This window comes from Cnephaeus nilssonii (genome assembly GCF_951640355.1).
Source record: "Cnephaeus nilssonii genome assembly, chromosome: 2".
NCBI classification, from domain to species: Eukaryota; Metazoa; Chordata; class Mammalia; order Chiroptera; family Vespertilionidae; genus Cnephaeus; species Cnephaeus nilssonii.
Window position 1 is genome coordinate 66,868,623 of NC_137073.1, and position 21,447 is coordinate 66,890,069.

Below are 21,447 nucleotides of genomic sequence, written 5' to 3' on the forward strand. Positions count from 1 at the left end.
TTTGATGTTAGGTGAATATAAAAGTGGTTGAACCTTAATCCCATTGGTAGAATTTAAAGCATTAAAATAGCCACAGTAACACCATAGTTGAGGTAGATTTCAAAGACATTTAAAAACAGTCCTGTTTAAGAGCCATTTTTACTTTTTTTTTTTTTGACAGCTCTTTGTACATATTTGTTCTCTTTTAATTGGGCATTGGGATTTTTGCTAATTGATTTATGAGAACTCTATACTATATCTAGTAAGTAAAATATCCATTTGTGATGTGAGTTACAAATGGTTTTTTCTAGTTAATATTTGACATTTTTTATATTGATTCCACATGTAGAACTTCAATTTTTTTTAAATTAATGAACCTCATTTTTAAGAACAGTTTTAGGTTTACAGCAAAATAAATAGAAAAATACAGGGAGTTTCTATATACCCCTGTCTTTACATGTGCAAAACCTTCCCCACTATGGACATCCTACACCACAGTAGTACATTTGTTACAATGATGAACAACCAATCGAACAATTTGTTACAATGAAATTTGATTTTTTTTCTACTTATTTCTTAGACTGATATTTTTTGAAAGACTTTATTCTTTATGTTAAAAACAAATCTATACTAATAAATCTATACTAATAAAAGGGTAATATGCTAATTAGACCGGGAGACCTTCCGGACGTCCTTCTGGACAAAGCCATGGTGGCGGGGCCAAGGCAGAGGCAGTTAGGGGTGATCAGGCTGGCGGGGGGGGGGGGGGGAGGGGTGGCAGTTGGGGGCAAGCAGGCCAGCAGGGGGGGCCAGTTGGGGGTGAGCAGGCCGGCAAGGGGGGACAGTTGAGGGGCAAGAAGGCCGGCGGGGGGGGGGCAGTTGGGGGCGAGCAGGCTGGCAGGCAGAGTGGTTAGGGGTGATTAGGCAGGCAGGCAGGTGAGCGGTTAGGAACCAGAGGTCCCGGATTGCAAGAGGGATGTCCGACTGCCAGTTTAGGCCCACAGGGATCGGGCCTAAACAGGCAGTCGGACATCCCCCGAGGGGTCCCAGATTGGAGACGGTGCAGGCAGGCTGAGGGACACTCTCCCTGCTCCCCCCCCCCCCCCCCCCCCCGCCTTTGTGCACCAGGCCACTGGTGTTTTTCTATAATAATAGTGATAACTATGACAATAACAGCAAATAGTAGTAACCCATTGACTTCTTACTCTGTGCCAGGCACTATTCCTAATCACAGCTTGATTAGATAGGTTGAATTATTAGCTTCATTTTATAGAAAAGGAAACTGGTACAAAATATTTAAATTACCTGTTCAAAATCAAACAACTAATAGATGGTGAATTCTAACCCAGGTGGTTTGGGTCCAGAATTTATGCTCTCAAAATATACTATTCTGTTGTTTTTTAAACATATTTTTTATGTACTTGTTTGGTAAATTAAGTTTGAGGTCAGAATTCAACCTTATTTTTGGACTGCTAGGATAGAGATGCCACCAAAAGGGAATATAAAGAATTGACCATCAAAGTGGGAGTAAAGCAATGGATGTGGAAGACCGTGTGGGAAATTGCTGAGATTTAAGATAAGGAAATATAATTTGGCAAGGTGAAGTGATTTTGATGGTAGGTGTTTCAATGGAATGGAATGAACTAACTATGGGGAGGTATGAGAATGTAGTAGAAGCAGTGAGAATAAGTCTTTTGAAAAGTGGTTGTGAATCTGAGGAGACAGGAGGACTATAAAGGAAAATATATATTTTTGGAAAGATAAAAAGACTTAGAGGTGTTACAGTGCTGATATGATAGCAAGGATTTAAATAGAGAAGAGATTAAAGAAGATGCAGGAAGGAAGCTATTCAGTGGTTGAGGTTCCTGAAAATCAAAGAGAGGATGGGATATGAAGCACAGAAGTAGGGGATTTGCTTTGTGTGGGAATGTTCTTATTTCTGTTGGGTATGGAAAAAGATTGTGAGCTTGGTGGCAAGTGAGACTTCACATTTAATGGTGTGTATTTTCTCTGTGAAATACATGTCCTCTGCTGACTGAGGAGTTACTAGTTTGGGGCAGGTTGGAGGTGTGGAGAGAGGAGAAGGTTTGAATTTTAGCTATCATGGAGAACAGGAGAGGGACTGATGAGACCAAACTAAGGCGTTTTTGGATGTTGTTGAAGGCCCACTCACTGGAAGTTCGTAATGACAGCATGAATTAAAATTTTTTTCTAGTGACTTGTAGGCCAGTCTTGACATATCACACTTAATATAATTAATACTCTTTAATCGTTCACTACCACTGTAGAATAAAAAAAATAGGCATACTCGCCCTGACCGGTTTGGCTCAGTGGATAGAGCGTCAGCCTGCGGACTCAAGGGTCCCAGGTTCGATTCCAGTCAAAGGCATGTACCTTGGTTGTGGGCACATCCCCAGTAGGGGGTGTGCAGGAGGCAGCTGATCGATGTTTCTAACTCTCTATCCCTCTCCCTTACTCTCTGTAAAAAATTAATAAAATATATTTTTAAAAAAATAGGCATACTCTTTTAAAACGCGGCAAGCTGCTATTTTATGTGTATTGAACAGTGAATTTGGAGGATAAAATATTACTAATTTTACTTCATTTTGATACCCTTACATAATAGAGAACATTGATTTTGAATGTATATGCTAATTCATTTAACTTTTGTTTACTTGGATGTGAAACTTGGGTAACTCATAGAGGATTATAAGATGTGATTGCATGTTTTAAGTTTAAATATATGTGGTCTTGAATGCCTAAATGCCAGAATAATACATATTTTAATAGCAACTCCTCTTTCTTAGAGTATCATTTTAAAAGTGGATAGAAAGTTTTTCATTTTGTTCTCAAATCTAACTTCATTTATTGTTAAATTTATTTGTGTTTTTTTTACACAGGGTGTAATAGGTATACAGCTGGTTGTTACCATGGTGATGGCCAGCCTCATGCAGAAGATTATACCTCACTATTCTCTTGCTCGATGGTTACTCTGTAATGGCAGGTAAGTCAAGTATAGGCTGATTGTGAGTAGCACTTTCAAATCTCTATTTAATTTACCAGGCTGATTAACTTCCTAGATAGTTAAATGCTAATTTCTATTTTCTAAAAACATGACAAAGGAAAGTTATGAGAAAAATCTAACGTCCTTATTTTTCTTGAGATATTAGTAGTTTATCTGTTTAACACACAGGTAATAGGGTCATGGTCAAGAGTTCAGTACTGCTCCCCCCCCCCCCCCCCCCAGTCCCTTTTTGTCCTGGCCACTGAAAATACCACATAACTTTTCTAGCTACCTTTTTTATAGGTTTGTCAACAAAAGAATGAGAGTATAAATTGCAGTGCTTAAATATTTCCACAATTAGTGACTCAATTGAGAGTTTACTGTGAGTTAGGGGTTCTTTTACTGCAGAGAATTTTGAACTTTAACAAGGAGGGGGTGAAGAATTTTGTAGGATTTAATTTTGTCTACTGCACTATAAGCTTACTACTATCCTCATTCCTTTAAAAAGGAGCTAAGTTGCCTTGCTGAAATTTGTACAATAAAACAATAAAATCAAAAGTAAAGAAGGATAGGAGATACAGTATGGCAAAATCAGGAAAACTGCATACAGAAATACATGCCAAAATACTATGTAATTTTGAAAGGTGAGTTATAGTTTTGGTACCATGACTATAATTTTACTCCAATTACTCATCTCCAATAAATAACCAAATTCTGTTATTGAGTCTTTTGTTTAGACCTTTTGAAGTTAGGAAACAATGGATAGCTCTTTCTAATGATTTTGTGTTCTGCAAGATAAATAAATAATTCAGGACCATTCTATCAAAAAAACCCTTAAATTTTCTCCATAGAATTTATTTTCTAGTTTTAATTATTTATATTCTTTCTTTGTATGCTTATACTTTGTCCATATTAGTGTTTAAATATAGAAAATGTTATTCAGATTGCTTAAAAAGTTTTTGATGTGTGTGTAAAGTATGAGATCAGCTATTTGAAAGTGTATATTTTATTAGCAAAATAAATAATGACTGAAGTTTTAGTAAAGTTGAAAGTATCTATCAGAGCTATTTGTAAGTGAAAAAAATCAATCATCTATAACAGGGGTGGGGAACCTTTTTTCTGCTAAGGGCCATTTGTATATTTATAACATAATTTGCGGGCCATACAAAATTATCAACTTAAAAATTAGCCTGCTCTGTTTGGTCAGATATTTAATCAACTCACTCCTAATGCCTGGGGTAGGGCCAAACCAAATGATTTCAAGGGCCTTATATGGCCTGTGGGACAGACCTTCCCCACCACTAATCTATAACTAGATTACTTGTTATGCTTTGTGTAATCTTGTTTACTTTTTTTTGCTTAGCAAAAACCCTTTGCCATAGATCATGAAAGAGTAAACATCAGCTGAGCAAATTATTATTAATCTAAGTAAATGGAATCTGAATTAATAAAATAGATAAAATACATTGCACATTTCTAGACTGTTTATGATGAGCCTCCAGTGAAACTTATAGTTCTCATTTGGCTGTAAAGATCTTAGCAGTCTTATCCCATTTAACTCTATAGACAATTTCCATGTTTGTACATAACTTGCTTTTTTCATTTATTTCTATAAAACATTCACAGGCAGAAACTGAAAGACTTAAAATCTGATTCTTTTCTTTGTTAATATTAGACTAATGTATTTTTAAATCTTCACTTTTTGACAAGTATGTGTCATAAATATACAAACTAATTTGAGGAGTTCAACCTTTAAAAATAAACATGAAGTTGATTTTTTTAATATTCTTGATTTACTTTTGCAAACATTAAATTTAATTAATGCTCTCAAATTCCAAATCAGGTTCTAAGGGTGCCAATCAGAATTTTCTAGTAATAGTTACTCTTCTTCTATAGTCACATTTCCTCCCTGTTTTGTTTTGTGTTTTTAAGACCATCTACCTTTCTTTAATGTTAATTCTGAAAATTTTAGGGTTATGAAACCAAATTGCTAAATGTTGTTTTCTAACTCCATTGAATAAGATAATTAACTTTACCATTTTGGGATAATTATTGTTTTATCAACCTTTTGTGATAATTTTATGAAACTTAATATTGAGAAAATCTAAAATTTCTTATATAGATTGCTTATATAAATATTTATTGATTATAGATGACACTTTGCATTTTAAACCATATGATGCTGCTGAGTTGACGAAAGAAATACCTGAGGCCATTCTTATTGGCTATAAAATGCTTAAAGCATTTAAGGGAAGAGGCTTGTGAGGACTTTTAAATTATGAATAGTGTAGGATGGCTTGGGAGTTACCATATTGAATAGAACCGTTTAATAGAGCTATTCGGGTGAATAAATAAATGTGTATTAACCTTAACCTATGTGTGTATTAACCACATGACTCAATTAATTGAGTCTGACAGAAGAAACTTCTATATATATCATCTTAATATTTATTTCAGTAGTAAATATCTTCAAATTATGAATAAATGTTTATATATTTTTCACCATTATGCCTTCTCTTTTTATATTCTATAAATTAATTTTTGTCTATGTCTCATCTACCTCTTTCTCTTTTGGAATGGAGGGTTTGAAGTGGCACTTGACTCTATTATTTTGATTTAATCAGTAAGCCTGCCATTTTCCTAAAGAAGTAAATACCTTGAAGAAATAAGCAATTTTTGCTTGTAAATTAGCAGCCTGGTGATTTTTAATATGAAAAAATTGACTAGTTTTCTGGCTCTTGTTAGGTAAGATTTATATATTGTTATTAGTGCTATAGATCTGTAGTTTTTTAAAAACGGTGTAGTCTTTAATCTGGCTTGAATTCCATTAGTATTATCTTTGCCATGTTATAAAACTTCATCCTGATAATATTTGTATTTCTTCTATCTCATTTGGATTTGTACACTCTGAAATAAAGAGGGGAGGAGATATATTTGGGATGTGTTATGACCTCAGAAATCTCAGTGTTTAATAAAAGTTTCTCACTCAGCTTTCTCAGAGAGGAGTGAGGGTCAAATGGGGGAATCAGGGGTTGGGCAGCTCTCCAGGTAGATCCTTCACAAAATGGTGTTTTAAGGATTCCGCTATTCTTCAAGTGCTGACTTAGGGATTGTAAACTTCTGTCTTGTGGTGCCACTGTCCTCCTGCTGCCTTAGAGTCCTCTGTTAGATGCTGTGCCAGTTGGCAAGTCGAGAGAGAGGGAGTGGGCTATGGATCTTTCTGGAGATTCTAGGAGCTAAGCTTAGAAGAAGATGTATCATTTTTGCCCACGTTGCATAGGCTAAGGCCCTGTGGCTAGTTCAGGCCAAAGTACAAGGGAGTCTGGGAAATATAGTTTTCATTTTTACCTAGAAAGTAAATGCAGGATTGGTGAGTGTCTAGTCCTTCTCCATTTTTACAAATGAAAAAACAAATTTTAACTTTAGTCACGTTCAAATACTGAAAAATGAAACAGATCAAGGCTTTTTACCCCAGAAGTCTAACACAGTCTACTATGGATTTGATTTTTGGATGCCCAACCACTCGAGACCTTGTCTGGGAACTGACATATTTGAAAAGAGCTTTGTATTTAGTGGAGGTGAGCTTTTCTACAACCACGGTGACTTCTGTTGGTAGATTCTAGAGTAATATATTTAAGATTTTCTTTTTTCTACCTGTTTTCCTAGCTGTACTTAGCTTTTAGAAGATATCCTTCAAGTTATAAGTAGTATATGGTTTCTCTTTACTTACTGTATTCTTATGGCTTCTCTATGGCTACATAGCCACCTTTAGTCCTAAGCTAAATTAAAAGACACATTGAAGTAGAATTTAAGAAATATCTATTCAAATTATACCTCTCACCATTTGAGGTTAAATTTATTAAATTACAAATATTTTGTATTACATTTCAGTTTTTTTAATAGGAAAATATTTTTCTTCTAGAATGTATTATTAATTCTCCCTTTTTTATTTCATGCCTTTTTATATGACTATCCGATTTTGTTGAAGGGAATCCTGCTTTAAACGAGAACTTAAGTAGTAAGTTCTCTTATCCCCGTGGTCGGCAAACTGCGGCTCGCGAGCCACATGCGGCTCTTTGGCCCCTTGATTGTGGCTCTTCCACAAAATACCACGGCCTGGGCGAGTCTATTTTGAAGAAGTGGCGTTAGAAGAAGTTTAAGTTTAAAAAATTTGGCTCTCAAAAGAAATTTCAATCGTTGTACTGTTGATATTTGGCTCTGTTGACTAATGAGTTTGCCGACCACTGTCTTATCCCAATAACGTGTGAAAATCTCAACTGTAATCTTGAAAAACTCGAAGGAGTCTAATGCTCTCAGATTGCCCTATTTCTCACTCCCACCCCCAAAAGAAGAAAACTCCTGGGAAGTTGGTGTTTCTGTACTCTTAGGGTAAACTGCTTTCCCTAACATAAGGAACACTTGTTTTAACAGTTGCTCAGATCCCCTAAAGATGTTAGTTCTTTATAGTGTCCAGCATACCACTGATTTGTAGCCAAAGTATTCTACTTTCTATTGTAATTAAAGTTCCTTTTTGTTTTGAAGTTTGCTTGGCCCCTCTTTTCATGGAGAGGTAAGTGATAGGTTACATTCTTTGTACATTTGAATAGTGGGTTTTGCATGAGGACTAGGGTTTGCTTTTTTCTCCTTTATAGCTTCTTTGATGAACCTGCTCTCCATTTTTCTGATTGTTTAGCTCAAACTTATGCATTTTTCTCTACCCCTTTGCCTTCCTAGGCTCTCACTTTAATGTGCTCCTTCCCTTCATATGTCCCTTATTGAAAATGGTATGGTCAGATTTATTCTGATTTTTGTCTCACCCAAAATTGGGTAAAGAGGGTGTAACAACACCTTCCTATTCAGTTGCTCTAATTATTTCTGCCTGTTCCCTTTTGCATGTTGCCTGACCCACAAATATGCTAGTTCCCTTTGGTGAGAGAAACCTACTATTCAAATGCACAGTAGGTGGGACCTATGACCTAAGGGAAAGGTTTAAACCTTCAGCTGCTACCCTTATGGAATGCCTGAGTCCTTGCTCTCCTTGCATTAGCTGTCTTAATTAACTTCCAGTTCCAGAATGTCATTGATGTTCTATTAAAATTTCCAGTTATTAACAGGAGACTGTATATGTATAACAAACAATATTTTAGCTGCTTGTACTGAAAGGTTTTCTAAGTGTTAAGTGCTATTTTCTCTTAAGTTTTTGTTTTTTGTTACTTGTCAAAATTTTGGAGATTTAGAGTGGAGACTAAAGCTTTCTTAATGATCTATGTGTATACCCTGAAATAGAATTTTGTATGATTATTTATGTATGAAAGCTTTTTAGCTTGCTCTGAGTACTAAGTCTTTCTATATTTGTTCATGTTCAGATTTCCATTCTAAATTTCTCAAACCTTTACTTCTGAAATATTTTTAAAGTGGTTTGCTTTAAATGACATTGTTGCTTAAAGGTTAGAAGAAATGGGATACAGAGGCCTGGCAGTCTTTGTATGCTCTACTTCATAGACAACTTTTCACCCCAAATCCTTTCTTCTGAAACATGCTTGTTTGCCTCAGCCTCACACTAAGCTTTTAAAACCAAAGCCAATTATTCTCATCTTCATAGCACCAAACCCACAAACGTAGTTACACATGCAAACCTTCTTTTCTTTAATGTTATATATTTTAATTTTTGTCTATGAAGGAAGTTCCTGTCTGTCAGGCCTCAGTTCCTGCATTTGTACTCTGTACCCCATTTCTTCTAACTTCACCCAGACTTTGCTTCTTTGACATTTTCTCTCTTCTATGTCAGTTGCTTTATTGTCTCTATAAACTTTACTTTCTCACTTCCTTATTAACTGTTTAGCTCCTACCATGTTTTATTTTCTCCTTAGGCTATTTTATTAATTCCTATGGATTTAAAAACCACAATTATGTAATGACATCAAAGTGTCTCTGAGTTGTAGACTAATATACAGTTGCCCTCTTGCTATTTTCACTTGATATCTCATAGGTACTTAAAAATTCAGCATGCTTAAATTCTTTATTTCTTCCAGCTCTACTCCATTTCAGAAAATGTACCACCATCTTTCTCAAACTGGAAATGGTAGACATAATCCTTAATTCCTTTTTTTCACTCCCTGCCTTTAAGTCCGTTAGCAAGATCTGTTGATTCGATATCCAGAATATCTCTCTATGCTCTTCTAGCCTCCCTCTAATTCACAGAGCAGTAAAAGAGATCTTAAAATGCAAACCAAGCCTTTCCTCCTGCCTTGAGATCATTACTTTAGCATAAAATCTAAACTCCATACCATGACCCAGGAGGTTTTGCATGATCTTTTCAGCCTCCTTCCTGTGTTTCTCCTAGCACATGGTGCTACTGCCTTCTTGGTCTTTTTGTTACTGCAGTGTTCTTTCATGCTTTTGTGCTTTTGGGCATGCTGTTTTCTGCTTGAGATGCTCTTCCCCTCTGTTCTTATCCTTAGCTTTCTGGGTAAATGTCATTTAAAGAGGTATTTTTAACCTAATATTTAAGCCTTATGTCTCTCATTCACACCACTTGTTTGGTTCTTTTGCGTGGTACCCACTTTATGATTTTTTGTCACATTTTTAAAATAAATACTGATTTCAGAGAGGAAGGGATAGAAACATCAATGATGAGAATCATTGATTGGCTGTCTCCTGCACTACCCCTGCTAGGTAGGAATCGAGCCCACAACCTGGGCATGGGCCCTGACCGGAATTGAACCATGACCTCCTGGTTCATAGGTGGATGCTCCAACCATCAAGCCACACCGGCCAGGCTGTCATATTTTTTATTGGTTAAATTCTGCCCCAACTGGAATATAAGTATCAGCAAAGCATGGACTTAGGCTTTAATTGTGTGTGGTTATACTCCATTGCCTCGCAGAGTACTTGACCATAATTGTCCAATGAATGAATGAATAGAAGAGTAACAGACTAGAAGGGGCCCTAAGAATACCCAACAGAGCATCCTTAAATTCCAGCTTTGAACTAATGAAGATGACCTGAATTGTCAAATAAGAAGTATAAAATAAATGCAATCCAGTTTAGAAATAAGAGTAAACAAACGAGTATATTTAAAAGGAAAATGGGTCTTAGAAAATGTAAGGGTCTTAAAATATTTTATTATTCTAGGATTTTAAATGTAATCTAACTTTTCTTATATTAAGAGCTAAACAACTAATTTTAGTCTCTAAATTGAATTATTGCTTAAGTGTTTTTCTAAGTGTTATGTACTCAGTTCTCATCATTTGTGTATTCTATATTTGTGATTTTCTTATTTATTAAAGTTTATTTGTAAAATGTATTAATTGAAGTACCACAAAATCCATAGCTGTGATACTTTGGAGATAGTTCACAGACATGCAAAGTGGGAAAATTTTGAATGGCCCTGTGCCCATTTTCCCAGCAAGTGAGGCCTTACCGTTTCCCCTCTCATATTATAAACATGTCCTTTTTGTCCTATAAATATGTCCTTTTTGTAGTCTATTTAGTGCCACATTTTTTCATTTTTGCTTTTTGTTGATGACTTTACTATTAAAAATGGCTTCCAAGCATAGTATTGAAATGCCATTTAGTGTTCCCAAGCAGAAGAAAGCTATGATGTGTGCTATGGAGAAAATTTGCTGCAAATATTCATAGAACTCAGGAAAATACAATACTTATGATTACAATTATTAGATAAGCTTTGTTGAGGCATGATTTATAGCTCTGTTGGCTGTGAAATTAATTAATTAACAATATATATACAGTATTTCTTTAAACATAAACACACATACAAGATTATGTATTGACTAGAGGCCTGGTGCACGAAATTCGTGCACTGGGTGTGTGTGTGGAGGGTGTCCCTCAGCCCAGCCTGCACCCTCTCCAATCCAGGACCCTTCGGGGGATGTTGGACATCCTTCTCATAATCCGGGACTGCTGGCTCCCAACTGCTCCCTGCCTGCCTGCCTGATTGCCCCAACCTCTTTTGCCTGCCAGCCTGATCACCCCTAACCACTCCCTTGCTAGCCTGATTGACGCCTAACTGCTCCCCTGCTGGCCCGGTCGCCCCCAACTGCCCTCCCCTGCCGGCCTGGTCACCCCCAACTGCCCTCCCCTGCTGGCCTTATTGCCCACAACTACCCTCCCCTGCCGGCCGTCTTGTGGCAGCCATCTTTGACCACATGGGGGCGGCCGTCTTGTGCGAGGGTGTGAGGGTCAATTTGCATATTACCTTTTTATTAGATAGGATTGGTTGATGAAATGTTATTGACCAGAGGCTCTCAAGTACATTGTTGGTGGCAACTTTATAGAACATAACTAACGCAAATAATGAGAATCAATTGCAAGTTAAAATTCTGGGCTTCAGTAGAAATTTCAGGAAGTGCCTCCTAACCCATGTTAATTATAGTTTAGGGACTTTTTGGTTAGAATATATGTTTTGTTTTAAAATCTTTAAAAGGAGAACTGAATTCATTTTGGTTCAGTGATCCTTCTTGGGCACTTACTGCCAGTAACTGTACATCAAATCTTCACTCCAAGATTTTTTCAGTCAGTGGGATATTCCATTTTAACCCAACTGATCTGATTAAATTTTTTCACTAACTGGAGTTAGCAAAGACAAAATCCTCTGTAAGAATACCCAGGCTTGAGATATCCACTGAAAGTTCTTGGCGTACCCAGGCTACCCATACTTCTGACAACCAGCTATTGGCTACAGATAGGTGCATTTTCACAACCCCCTCAGATTAAGTAGTTTGTTAAAATGACTAGTGCTTAGTAAAGTGTTATAGTTATGATTACAGTTCTATAGTACTATAGTATTACAGTTCATATAGTACTGGAGGCCCGGTGCATGGATTCATGCACGGGGGGGGGGTCCCCCTCAGACTGACCTGCGCCCTCTCACAATCCAGGACCCCTCGGGGGATAGAGTAGTGCACCAAGCAGCAGGCAGCCAGGGAGTAGCCAGTAGTGCTGCCGTGGAGTTGGGAGAGGCTCCCACCACCACAGCTGCACTCACCAGCCGTGAGCCCAGCTTCTGGCTGAGTGGCGCTCCCCCTGTGGGAGCGAACTGACCACCAGGGGGCAGCTCCTGCATTGAGCATCTGCCCCTTGGTGGTCAATGTGCATCATAGCGACTGGTCGACCAGTCATTCAGTCGCTTAGGCTTTTATATATATAGATAGATTCCATTTGGGAAAGAGCCAGGGTATGTCACCCTCCTGGCACATCATGATGTTGACTTACCAGGATGCTGCTCTGAAGTTCAGCTTCTAGAGATTTTTGTGATGTTTGATTGTAGAGGTATGATTGGTCACATAGATATCAACCGCATGATTGAAGTTAATCTCTAGCTCCCTTTCTTCCCAAAGGCTGCTATTTCTGGTAACTGGCCTCCAACCTGAAGCTGTTACGCAACTGTGAGTCCCCTCATTAGCACAACAAAGACACCCCTATTACTAAGGAAATTCCAAGGGCTTTTAATTTTTTTTTTCATTGATCTTCAGAGAAAGAGAAAAATATGGATGTGCGAGCGAAACATTGATCAGCTGCCTCCTGCATTGTCTTCACTGGAGACCAAGCCTCCAACCCTTTGGTGCACAGAGGATGCCCAACTATCTGAACCACAATAACCCCAAGGGCTTTTGAAGCTGTGTGCCAAGAACTGGGGACAGTAATCAGATATATTCTTTATTTTATCACCGGGAGACTGCCTTAAAACAGTAAAAGGTAAAAGTGGAGTTTGCCAGATAGGTGCATAGGATTTTAAAAGCAGAACCAGGAATGCCAAAACACCAGGAATGAAACACTTTGTGAAATACAATGTCATTTAGTCTAGGTAGACTGTCCTGTTCAAAAGGGGAATTGTTGAAGGTGGATCCAGTGAAGTAGCAGGTAACGAAATGCTGTGGAACAGAAGGTCACAAAGCCTAAACATATTTGGTCCTTATGTGTTTTAATTTCAATGGAAAATTTCCAACATATACAAAGAGTAAACAATAATATAATGACTATATAATGAATACCATGAGCTCCTATGTACTCATCACAATTAACAGCTGGTTGTCAGTTTTTTCATCTCTTCTCCCCTCCAAACATATTATTTGTAGCAAATATTACTTCATTCATAGATATTTCAGTATACATCTCTAAAATATATGAGCTTTTTAAAAATTACTATTATCACATTATTACAGCTAAAAAATTTCTAACATCAAATTTCCAGTCATTATTCAAATTGTCAGTTCTGCAGTGTTTTTAAAAACAGCAAGTCAATTGCTAATATTTTTTTAATTGGCATATTTCACTTTAAAAATCTAGGGTTTTTTTTGTAATTGAAAAATTGCAAGCTCTAGCAAAACTGTTTCTCTTTAGGGTCCTTGTCTAGCTATTTTACTTACTGCTTCACCCTGTGAAGAGTCTTAGAAAGGATTTAAACAGGCATATTTCTTGGTAAGATTTGCATTATGGAAAAATAACTAAAGGTGGGATCAGAATGTACTTATGAGAGTATCCAGAGGGACGGTACAGGGCAGACAGAAAGACAACCATCTGATGGGATCCACAATGTGTGTGATCACTACCAGCTGGGCCTTCTGGTTCTCCACCAGTGTGGTGACAGTGTTAACTGCTGCTCGAAGGACAGGTGGCTTCTTGGTGGGGACATCCCCTTTGCTGGCAGCTTTCTTCTCAGCCCTTGCCAACAGTCTCTGCTGCTTCTCTTGCTTTGTCTCTGGCCTGTACTTGTGGGCCAGTTTTAGCAGTTGAGTAGCTGTTTGGTGGTCCAGGGCCTGAGTGAACTGGTTAATGGCAGGAAGCCCTTTCAGACACTTAACAGAGAATAGCCTTTTGTCCCTGCAGCCAAATGTAGTGGGGCCATTTGACAAAGCAGTTGCGATCCCTTTGGGGCTGGATGTCCTGTCCAATGCCAACACTCTGAGTCTTTTCTCAACACGGGATTTACCACCTTCTTGGCCTCCTGCTTCATGACAGGAGGGGCTGGCACTACCTTCCTCCCCTTAGCCTTCTTTCCTTTCGGATCTTGGGTGGCGGGCGGAGAGAGAAAGGAGTGTAAAGGGTTTTTAAAATAACAGCGATTTACTCTAATTTCTATACACATAAAATTTGATAATTCTCCAACTAAATTAAAGGAAGGAAAGCAAAGCAAAGACCACTTGTATTTTGGGGAGCACTCAAAGGACTCTCTTTTTATCAGTTCCTTTTGTGTAAATGAAGGGGTGTGTGGAGAAGTTTAATGTGCTGCTGCAGCTTGCCTGCAGTTTACTCCATTTACTTTTAATAGTAAGCTTGTATCATCTTAATATATGTTAATACATTGTTGTAAGAAATATACCAACAAACAACACTTCAGGGTCTGGCATCTATCTAGTAAGTGCTTGGCGTTTGCTGGATTTGAATCTAAATAAATCCTTTTAAGGCTTAAGCAGTAGTATCTGTTAGTATCAGATTAGAGTTTTCACCTGAATTTCCCCAGCAGTGTCTCCACAAATAGAAAACTCATTAAATATTTATAGAACAAATGAATAATTTTGGTGATTTCAATTACTTTATTTAAAAGGATCCTTCTTTTTCTTAGTTTAAGATGGTATCAACATCCTACAGAAGAAGAATTAAGAATACTTGCAGGGAAGCAGCAAAAAGGAAAAAGCAAAAAAGATAGGTAAGTTATATTGTTGGATTTGTAAAGTGTTAAATATTTGACACAATTTATGTAAGTACATTTTTGTATGTTGGTTAAAGGAACATTTACTAATTACACCATAAACAGTTGATAAGTTTGAGCTCAAAATCCATGATCTAAAATAATATTGACTCACCCTCTAAGAAAACCCCTTTTGTGATAATCTAATATATAAGCACAAAAGTGATTATTTTACTTAAGAATAGTCAGCTATATTCTTTGTGTTTCGGTAATGAAAACAAATAGCCATCATATTAAAATTCAGTGTCGGGATTGATGGGGAAGACCCATAATCCATGTCTTTATAAGTCATTTAAAGATACCAGTTAGTTTGGATTCCTTCCCACCTTTTGATACCACTCATGTTGATATTGGGCAAATTCATATGCTTTTGACTTCTGTTTCCTCATTTTTTACATTAAAGGGGTAGACAAGATAACTTTTTAGGTGCCATTCAGCTGCTGAATTATTATTTTGATGTTTAAAGTTTATAAAGAAAACTCTTAACCTGAATGGACCACAGCAGCCTCATCTGTGAAATGGAAGGACCAAACTAATTTTGAAGAATCCTTTCAGCTTTAATATTTTATATCTCTATTTAAATAGCATTCTCAAAGAAAGTGCTTGTTAATTGGCCTTTCTGAATGGGCCTTAGTTTTAGATTCCTCAGTTGGGGATGGGGAGGACTTCTTAGGACTTGAAACTGTTATTCTAATGCTGTAAAATGTCAGTGGGAACAAACCGTCACCAAATTTAAAAAAAATTATTTATTATTAATGTTTTAAATATATCTTTATTGATTTTAGAGAGAGAGGAAGAGAAAGAGAGAGAGAGAGAGAGAGAGAGAGAGAGAGAGAAAGATACATTGATTGTCTGCCTCCTGCATGCCCCCCACCAGGGATCAAGCCCACAACCCCGGGCATGTGAACTAACCAGGAATCAAATTGGGGACCTTTTGGTTCATGGGTCGATATTCAACCACTGAGCCCCACCAGCCGGGCTAAAAATTCTTTAAACATGAATTACAAATAAACCTTGAGGCTCATTAGAAGATTAAGTGTAAACCCTCCTTCTTTGAATTCCAATAGTTATTTTTTTAAAAAATATTCCTTCTTAATATTATAATTGCCAAAGAATTTTTAAACAGTTTAACTTAATCTACACATTCCTGAATATATGCTATTAATTTATATTGTACCTAATGAGTAAGTTGTTGATCAGAGATGTTAAATGAGTTGAGCAAATTCCTATAATCCTACTAAGAGTCAGGATTTTAATCCAGGTATTTTTAGTTTCTACATTTCTGTTTTAATTCTTTATTGTTGAAAGTATTACATATGTCCCTTTTCACCTCGTTGTCGTCTCCCAGCCTGCCACACTCTACATTTATTTTTAACTGTTCCAACTTTACCTATTCATAGAGCTACCATGTTCAACATTTGTAAAATTTAGTTATGTAATATAGTATTCATTTTACAAACATTTAATTCTTATTGTATGCCTGTAGTCAATAATTTTATTATTTTTACAGTAGTTTTTGTATGTTGAAATGCTTTACATTTACAAAAAAGTACACCAAGTGACACTTTGTTCCTAGCAGCAATAATTATTTGATTTATTGACATGAATTAATATTTTTACTGAGATGTTCCCAGTTTATACTTATTTGAGAATAAATGCAAAATTGTTTCTTGGTATTGTAATTAATGTTATTGAAACTTAGTTTATTACTTTTAATATATATCTTTAAAAATTAAATTTGGGAATAACACATGTGTGCACCTGAAGGTTTCTGTGGTTTCCTCCTTTTGTGATTCTTAGTAAAAGCAACTGAGTTGACCTTTCATGTTTCTCAATTTCTCATGCACATAAGTCTTAATATATTTTTATAGCTCTGACATGTTTATAGCTACAGATCTGCTTATATGTCTGTGTGTGTATACATGTATAATTACAAATAGAATGCATTTTGTCTTCACTTGCTTTTGCTTTGTCCCTAAAAAGATGTTAGGTTGTCTTTAAATCTCCAGGAGACTGTAAGAGAAATGGGGTGAAATGCTAAACTAGCAATTAAGATTTTATTTCCATCACTAATGTGCCTTTTCCTGACAATCTGTATTTTCACATAATAATTTACATTCATATTTTATAGTCCCCCTTTTAAAAACTTATAACCTTACCTTCATTTTGATGAGTTATTAAAAATTCTGCTTCTTTTTCACTGAAATTTCAAACTGCATTTGTAATTGGTTTGATACAAAACTTGGATAATAATGTAGGTAACTTGTTTTCTTTTGTTTCACTTGCATGATTTTTATAGGAAATATAATGGACACATTGAAAGTAAACCACTAACCATTCCAAAGGATATTGACCTCCATCTAGAAACAAAGTCAGTTACAGAAATGGATACCTTTGGTAAGGGAAATCTTGGGTAAAGTGTTCTGTAAATCTCAGTTTTATATTATGCTAGTAAAAGTACTTTTATTTTATCTGTTATGGCTAGACTTTTTGTATGTTTTTCTAATCACTAAGTTAATTATTCAGAATATGAAATCTTTCTCAGAACTTAGAAGCTCAAAATGACTTCATTTGACCCTAACCGGTGTGGCTCAGTGGATGGAGCATCGGCCTGTGGACTCAAGGGTCCCGGGTTCGATTCCGGTCAAGGGCATGTACCTTGGTTGCGGGCACATCCTCAGTAAGGGGGTGTGCAGGAGGCAGCTGATCGATGTTTCTCTCCCATCGATGTTTCTAGCTCTCTATCCCTCTCCCTCTCTGTAAAAAAGCAATAAAATATATATTTTTAAAAAAATTTTTAACAAAATGACTTCATTTGAATTGAATTTCTCTTTTCACCTAACTTACAGTAAGCATTATTTTTCCCATTTTTTAGCAGAGGCTGACTTATACAAGTTTGTTACACATTTTTTGTTCATGCTGAGATCAGTGTTCATTATTTCGAATTCTAGACTTTTTGCCATCCTAGTCTGTTTCTTATAATGTGGCTTACAGAAATGCATTTGTATATTTATATTGAATTACCTATATTTGCAGTAATTCAACTTTATGCTCACATTTAGTAGAAAAGAAAGTGATTTTAGAATAATAAACTGGGTTAGGAATAGAACATTTTACTTCTTCAAGATTTACTTTTTACCCATTGGGTATCTCTGAATAAGTCATTCAGTTTTTTCCCGTGTATGTCAAGTGTATATCCTACATAATAAAAGTCTAATATGCAAATTGTTCGACTGGGAGTTCGACTGCTTGCTATGACGTGAGCTGACCACCAGGGGGCAGGGTGGGACATGGTGGGCATTGGCAAAGTGGCGCTGGCGGTGGAGGCACTGCTGGCCCCAATGGGCCCCGACAAGAGAGGGACTGTGGTGGGATGGTGGAGCAGGTGAGCGGGTGGCGCCAGGCCAAAGCAGGTGTGAGCAGGGGGCAGGGCTGCCTCCTGGTTTCCAGGCACTGAGGGAGCTGGGTGGTGGGCCCTCATCGATTGCCCTGCAGGCAGGATGGTGGAGCAGGTGAGGGAGCGGTGCCAGGCCAAGGCAGGGTGCCAGGCAGGGTTGCGTGATCTGGGGTCCAATCCACACAGGCCACCCTGAGGGACCCCACCCGTGCACGAATTCGTGCACTGGGCCTCTAGTAATTATACGTATAATAACTATAGTGATATTAAATTTAAAATGAAATTATTTCAATTCTAGAAGAGAAAGTCGTCTAATGTGATAATCAGAACACTGGCTTTCAAACCCGACTGTACCTCAGAATCACTTGAGCAGCTCTTTAAAAATAAAGAATTCTCATATCTACTGTTGGAGATTCAGTAAATATAAAGTGGGTCCTGGGAATTTGTACTTTTTTAAAATGTTCGAAGTGGTTCTGATTTTTGAGCAGGTTTGAGAAGTAGTGGTTTATATTACCTGAGGAGTTAAAATAATGTGTTTGGGGGTTTTTATATATTTTTTATTGATTTCAGAGAGGAAGGGAGAGGGAGAAAGAGAAACATCAATGATGAGAAAGAATCATTGATCTGCTGCTTTCTGCACGCCCCCTACTGGGGATTGAGCCCGCAACCCAGGCATGTGCCCTGACCAGGAATTAAACTGTGACCTCCTGGCTCATAGGTCCGTGCTCAACTGCTGGGCCATACCACCTGGGCAACCTGTATTTTTAAAAATATATATTTTTTGGTAGTGTTGAATAAAAATATCATTATATAATTTGGCCCTGCTTCTTGTGTCAAATCTTACCATCCTAGAAAAAGCTTCAGATTCATCTAGCATCTATGAAATTTAAAATTATTTTGTGATTTAAAGTGGCTTCAGTATATTTGAAAGTTAATTCTACATCTACAAAGATTTTATGTCTATATGTAGAAAGGATGTCCTAGGACCCAAAAATGTCAATGAAAAATAATTTAAGTCAATTGTCTAGTAGCATTAAGACTGGTTATGCCATCCTTTTTTCTTCTATACTATTTTTCATGCATAATTTAAAACATTTAAAAGCACTTTGGCTTCTTTTATTAATTGTCACATTAGTTTTACTATCTTGTGTGTATCCTTACGTACATAAAATGTTCAGGCACATGTATAAATGCAAGAATATATATGCATATCCTGGTTTCTAGTACAGACTTTATCACTTTTACCAATAACGAACATTTATCCAATAATTATCAGCTAATTAGCTTTAATAACAACTTAAAATTCCTTATTTATCACCATTGTTGTAAGTGCTTTACCTATATTAACTCATCCTCATTAACATCCTCACATTCTGTGAGGTATATATTACCAAAGTTTAAAAGAAAACAACACAAAAAAACCCATCATTAGATAGAGGTTAAATAACTTGGACAGGATTGCACACTGAATGTGGCAGAAACAGTCAGTGAGAACTAGGTTATTAATGAACTTAAAAATTGAAATTAGGGTAATGGGCTTCAGCACACAGTTTTATCAATGGTTTGTTTACTTGTACAGTTTCGAGAACTAATTGCAAATATTACTAGTTTAACAACTGGCCACAAAATATCAAGAGCATTTCACTTCATCAATATAACAGGGAGATGTTTTATTTATGTTTATATTGATGTATTTATTTGTGAATGCATGTTTGTGTGTGTAGGTAAAAGTAAAGAGGTTTTTTTTACCTGAACTTTAGGTACTCAAGAGCTTAATGGAAATTACTGGACTTGATAAACTCTTAAATTTTCTTTCGATTTCAGTATCATATGAAAAGGTGAGGTATCCTACCTAATAATAGACAAATATGCAAATTGACCATACCTCCGACACACCCACAAGCCACACCCACAAGCCAATCAGAGCGAGCATGCAAATTAACCCAAACCAAGATGGCTACAGCCACAGAGAGCAAGGTTTCCTAGGTAACAGAGGAAGCCAAGCTTTCCGCCTGCCCTTGCCAGGCCTAAGCCTCCACTCAAGCTACAAAGTTTCAATTATAGAAGGTAAACAAATTCAAACAAATGGCAGCAGAATGGAGCTTGAGAGAGCAGGCCAGGGTTGCCGCCGGCAACAGGGGAAGCAAAGCTTTCCACACACCCTGGCCGGGCCCACCCGCTTAAGGCAACAAAGTTTCAATTATAACCCCTACAGAAATGGCTGCCGGCCTCGGAGGGAGCCCCAGGCTTGGCTCCACTCCAGGCTATAAAGTTTCAATTGTGGAAGGAAAATAAATTCCAGATACCAGGTCCTCCGCTTGGGTTGCCGGGGGGCGTGGCCGGCCTGCAAACCACCACAGGCCCCTCGCTCAGGCCGCCCCACACCCCAAGGGAACCCCCATCCTCATCCGGGACACCCTTCAGGGCAAACCAGCTGGCCCCCACCCCTGTACCAGGCCTCTGTCCTATCTAATAAAAGAGTAATATGCAGATTGATCATCACTGCCAACACACAATATAGCTGCCCCCATGTGGTCAAAGATCCTGCCTCCATGTGGACACAAGATGGCCAGCAGGAGAGGGCAGTTGGGAGGCACCCGGCCTGCAAGGGAGGGCAGTTGAGAAGGACCAGGCCTGCAAGGGAGGGCAGTTGGAGGTGATCAACCCTGCAGGAGAGGGCAGTTAGGGGTGACCAGGCCGGCAGAGGAGGGAAGTTGGGGGCAAACAGGCTGGCAGCAGAGTGGTTAGGGGGTGATCAGGCTGGCAGGCAGAAGCGGTTAGGGGCAATCAGGAAGACAGGCGGGCAAGCAGTTGGGAGCCAGCAGTCCTGGATTGTGAGAGGAATGTCCGACTGCCCGTAAACGGGCAGTCGGACATCCCTTGAGGGGTCCCATATTGGAGAGGGTACAGGCTGGGCTGAGGGACAACCCCCCTCCATGCATGAATTTCGTGCACTGGGCCTCTAGTATAATTATATTACTAGATACAAAAAGAAGAATATAATACTTGGATTAAATATATAGCAAAGAATATGTATAATTTGTACTTTTGCTCAGTGTATATCTTATTGGTATCTGAATAACTATCTTAAAAATATCTCTCAATTTCTATTATATATTCATTATAAGTTCCTCTTAAGGAGCATAAGAACATTTGACTGTCACTTGGCTGTTTGCTGTTAAGTTCCCTGGAGGTAACCATGTGTGCGTGTGGGAAGACATGGAGAATTAGAAGACTTACTTCAGTTGTTGTTAATAAAAATTAACAACAGATAACTGTCTATCTGTTTCATCCATTTCCTTGTCCTTCTTCCAGAAAGTAATTCAGAAGGCTTAACTGCATGATTTTAGAGAGGGA

General features: G+C 37.6%; 1 protein-coding gene and 1 pseudogene across 3 annotated transcripts in view; one reads left to right on the top strand and one right to left on the bottom strand.

Annotated features, from left to right (window-relative positions):
• The window catches only part of TMEM161B (transmembrane protein 161B), a 64,839-nt gene that overhangs the window by 10,825 nt on the left and 32,567 nt on the right, over positions 1 to 21,447 (top strand). Inside the window, exons 2-4 of one of the 2 annotated variants that reach the window (XM_079790650.1) lie at positions 2,880 to 2,983; positions 14,568 to 14,651; positions 16,993 to 17,090. In XM_079790650.1, coding sequence (XP_079646776.1) covers positions 2,880 to 2,983; positions 14,568 to 14,651; positions 16,993 to 17,090 — 286 coding nt within the window. The remainder of the gene's footprint in view (positions 1 to 2,879; positions 2,984 to 14,567; positions 14,652 to 16,992; positions 17,091 to 21,447) is intronic. The other variant, XM_079790651.1, reaches the window with a different exon arrangement.
• Positions 13,436 to 14,545, bottom strand: LOC307109837 (large ribosomal subunit protein eL8-like; annotated as a pseudogene). The gene has a single exon. The product of its transcript is annotated as a large ribosomal subunit protein eL8-like (transcript).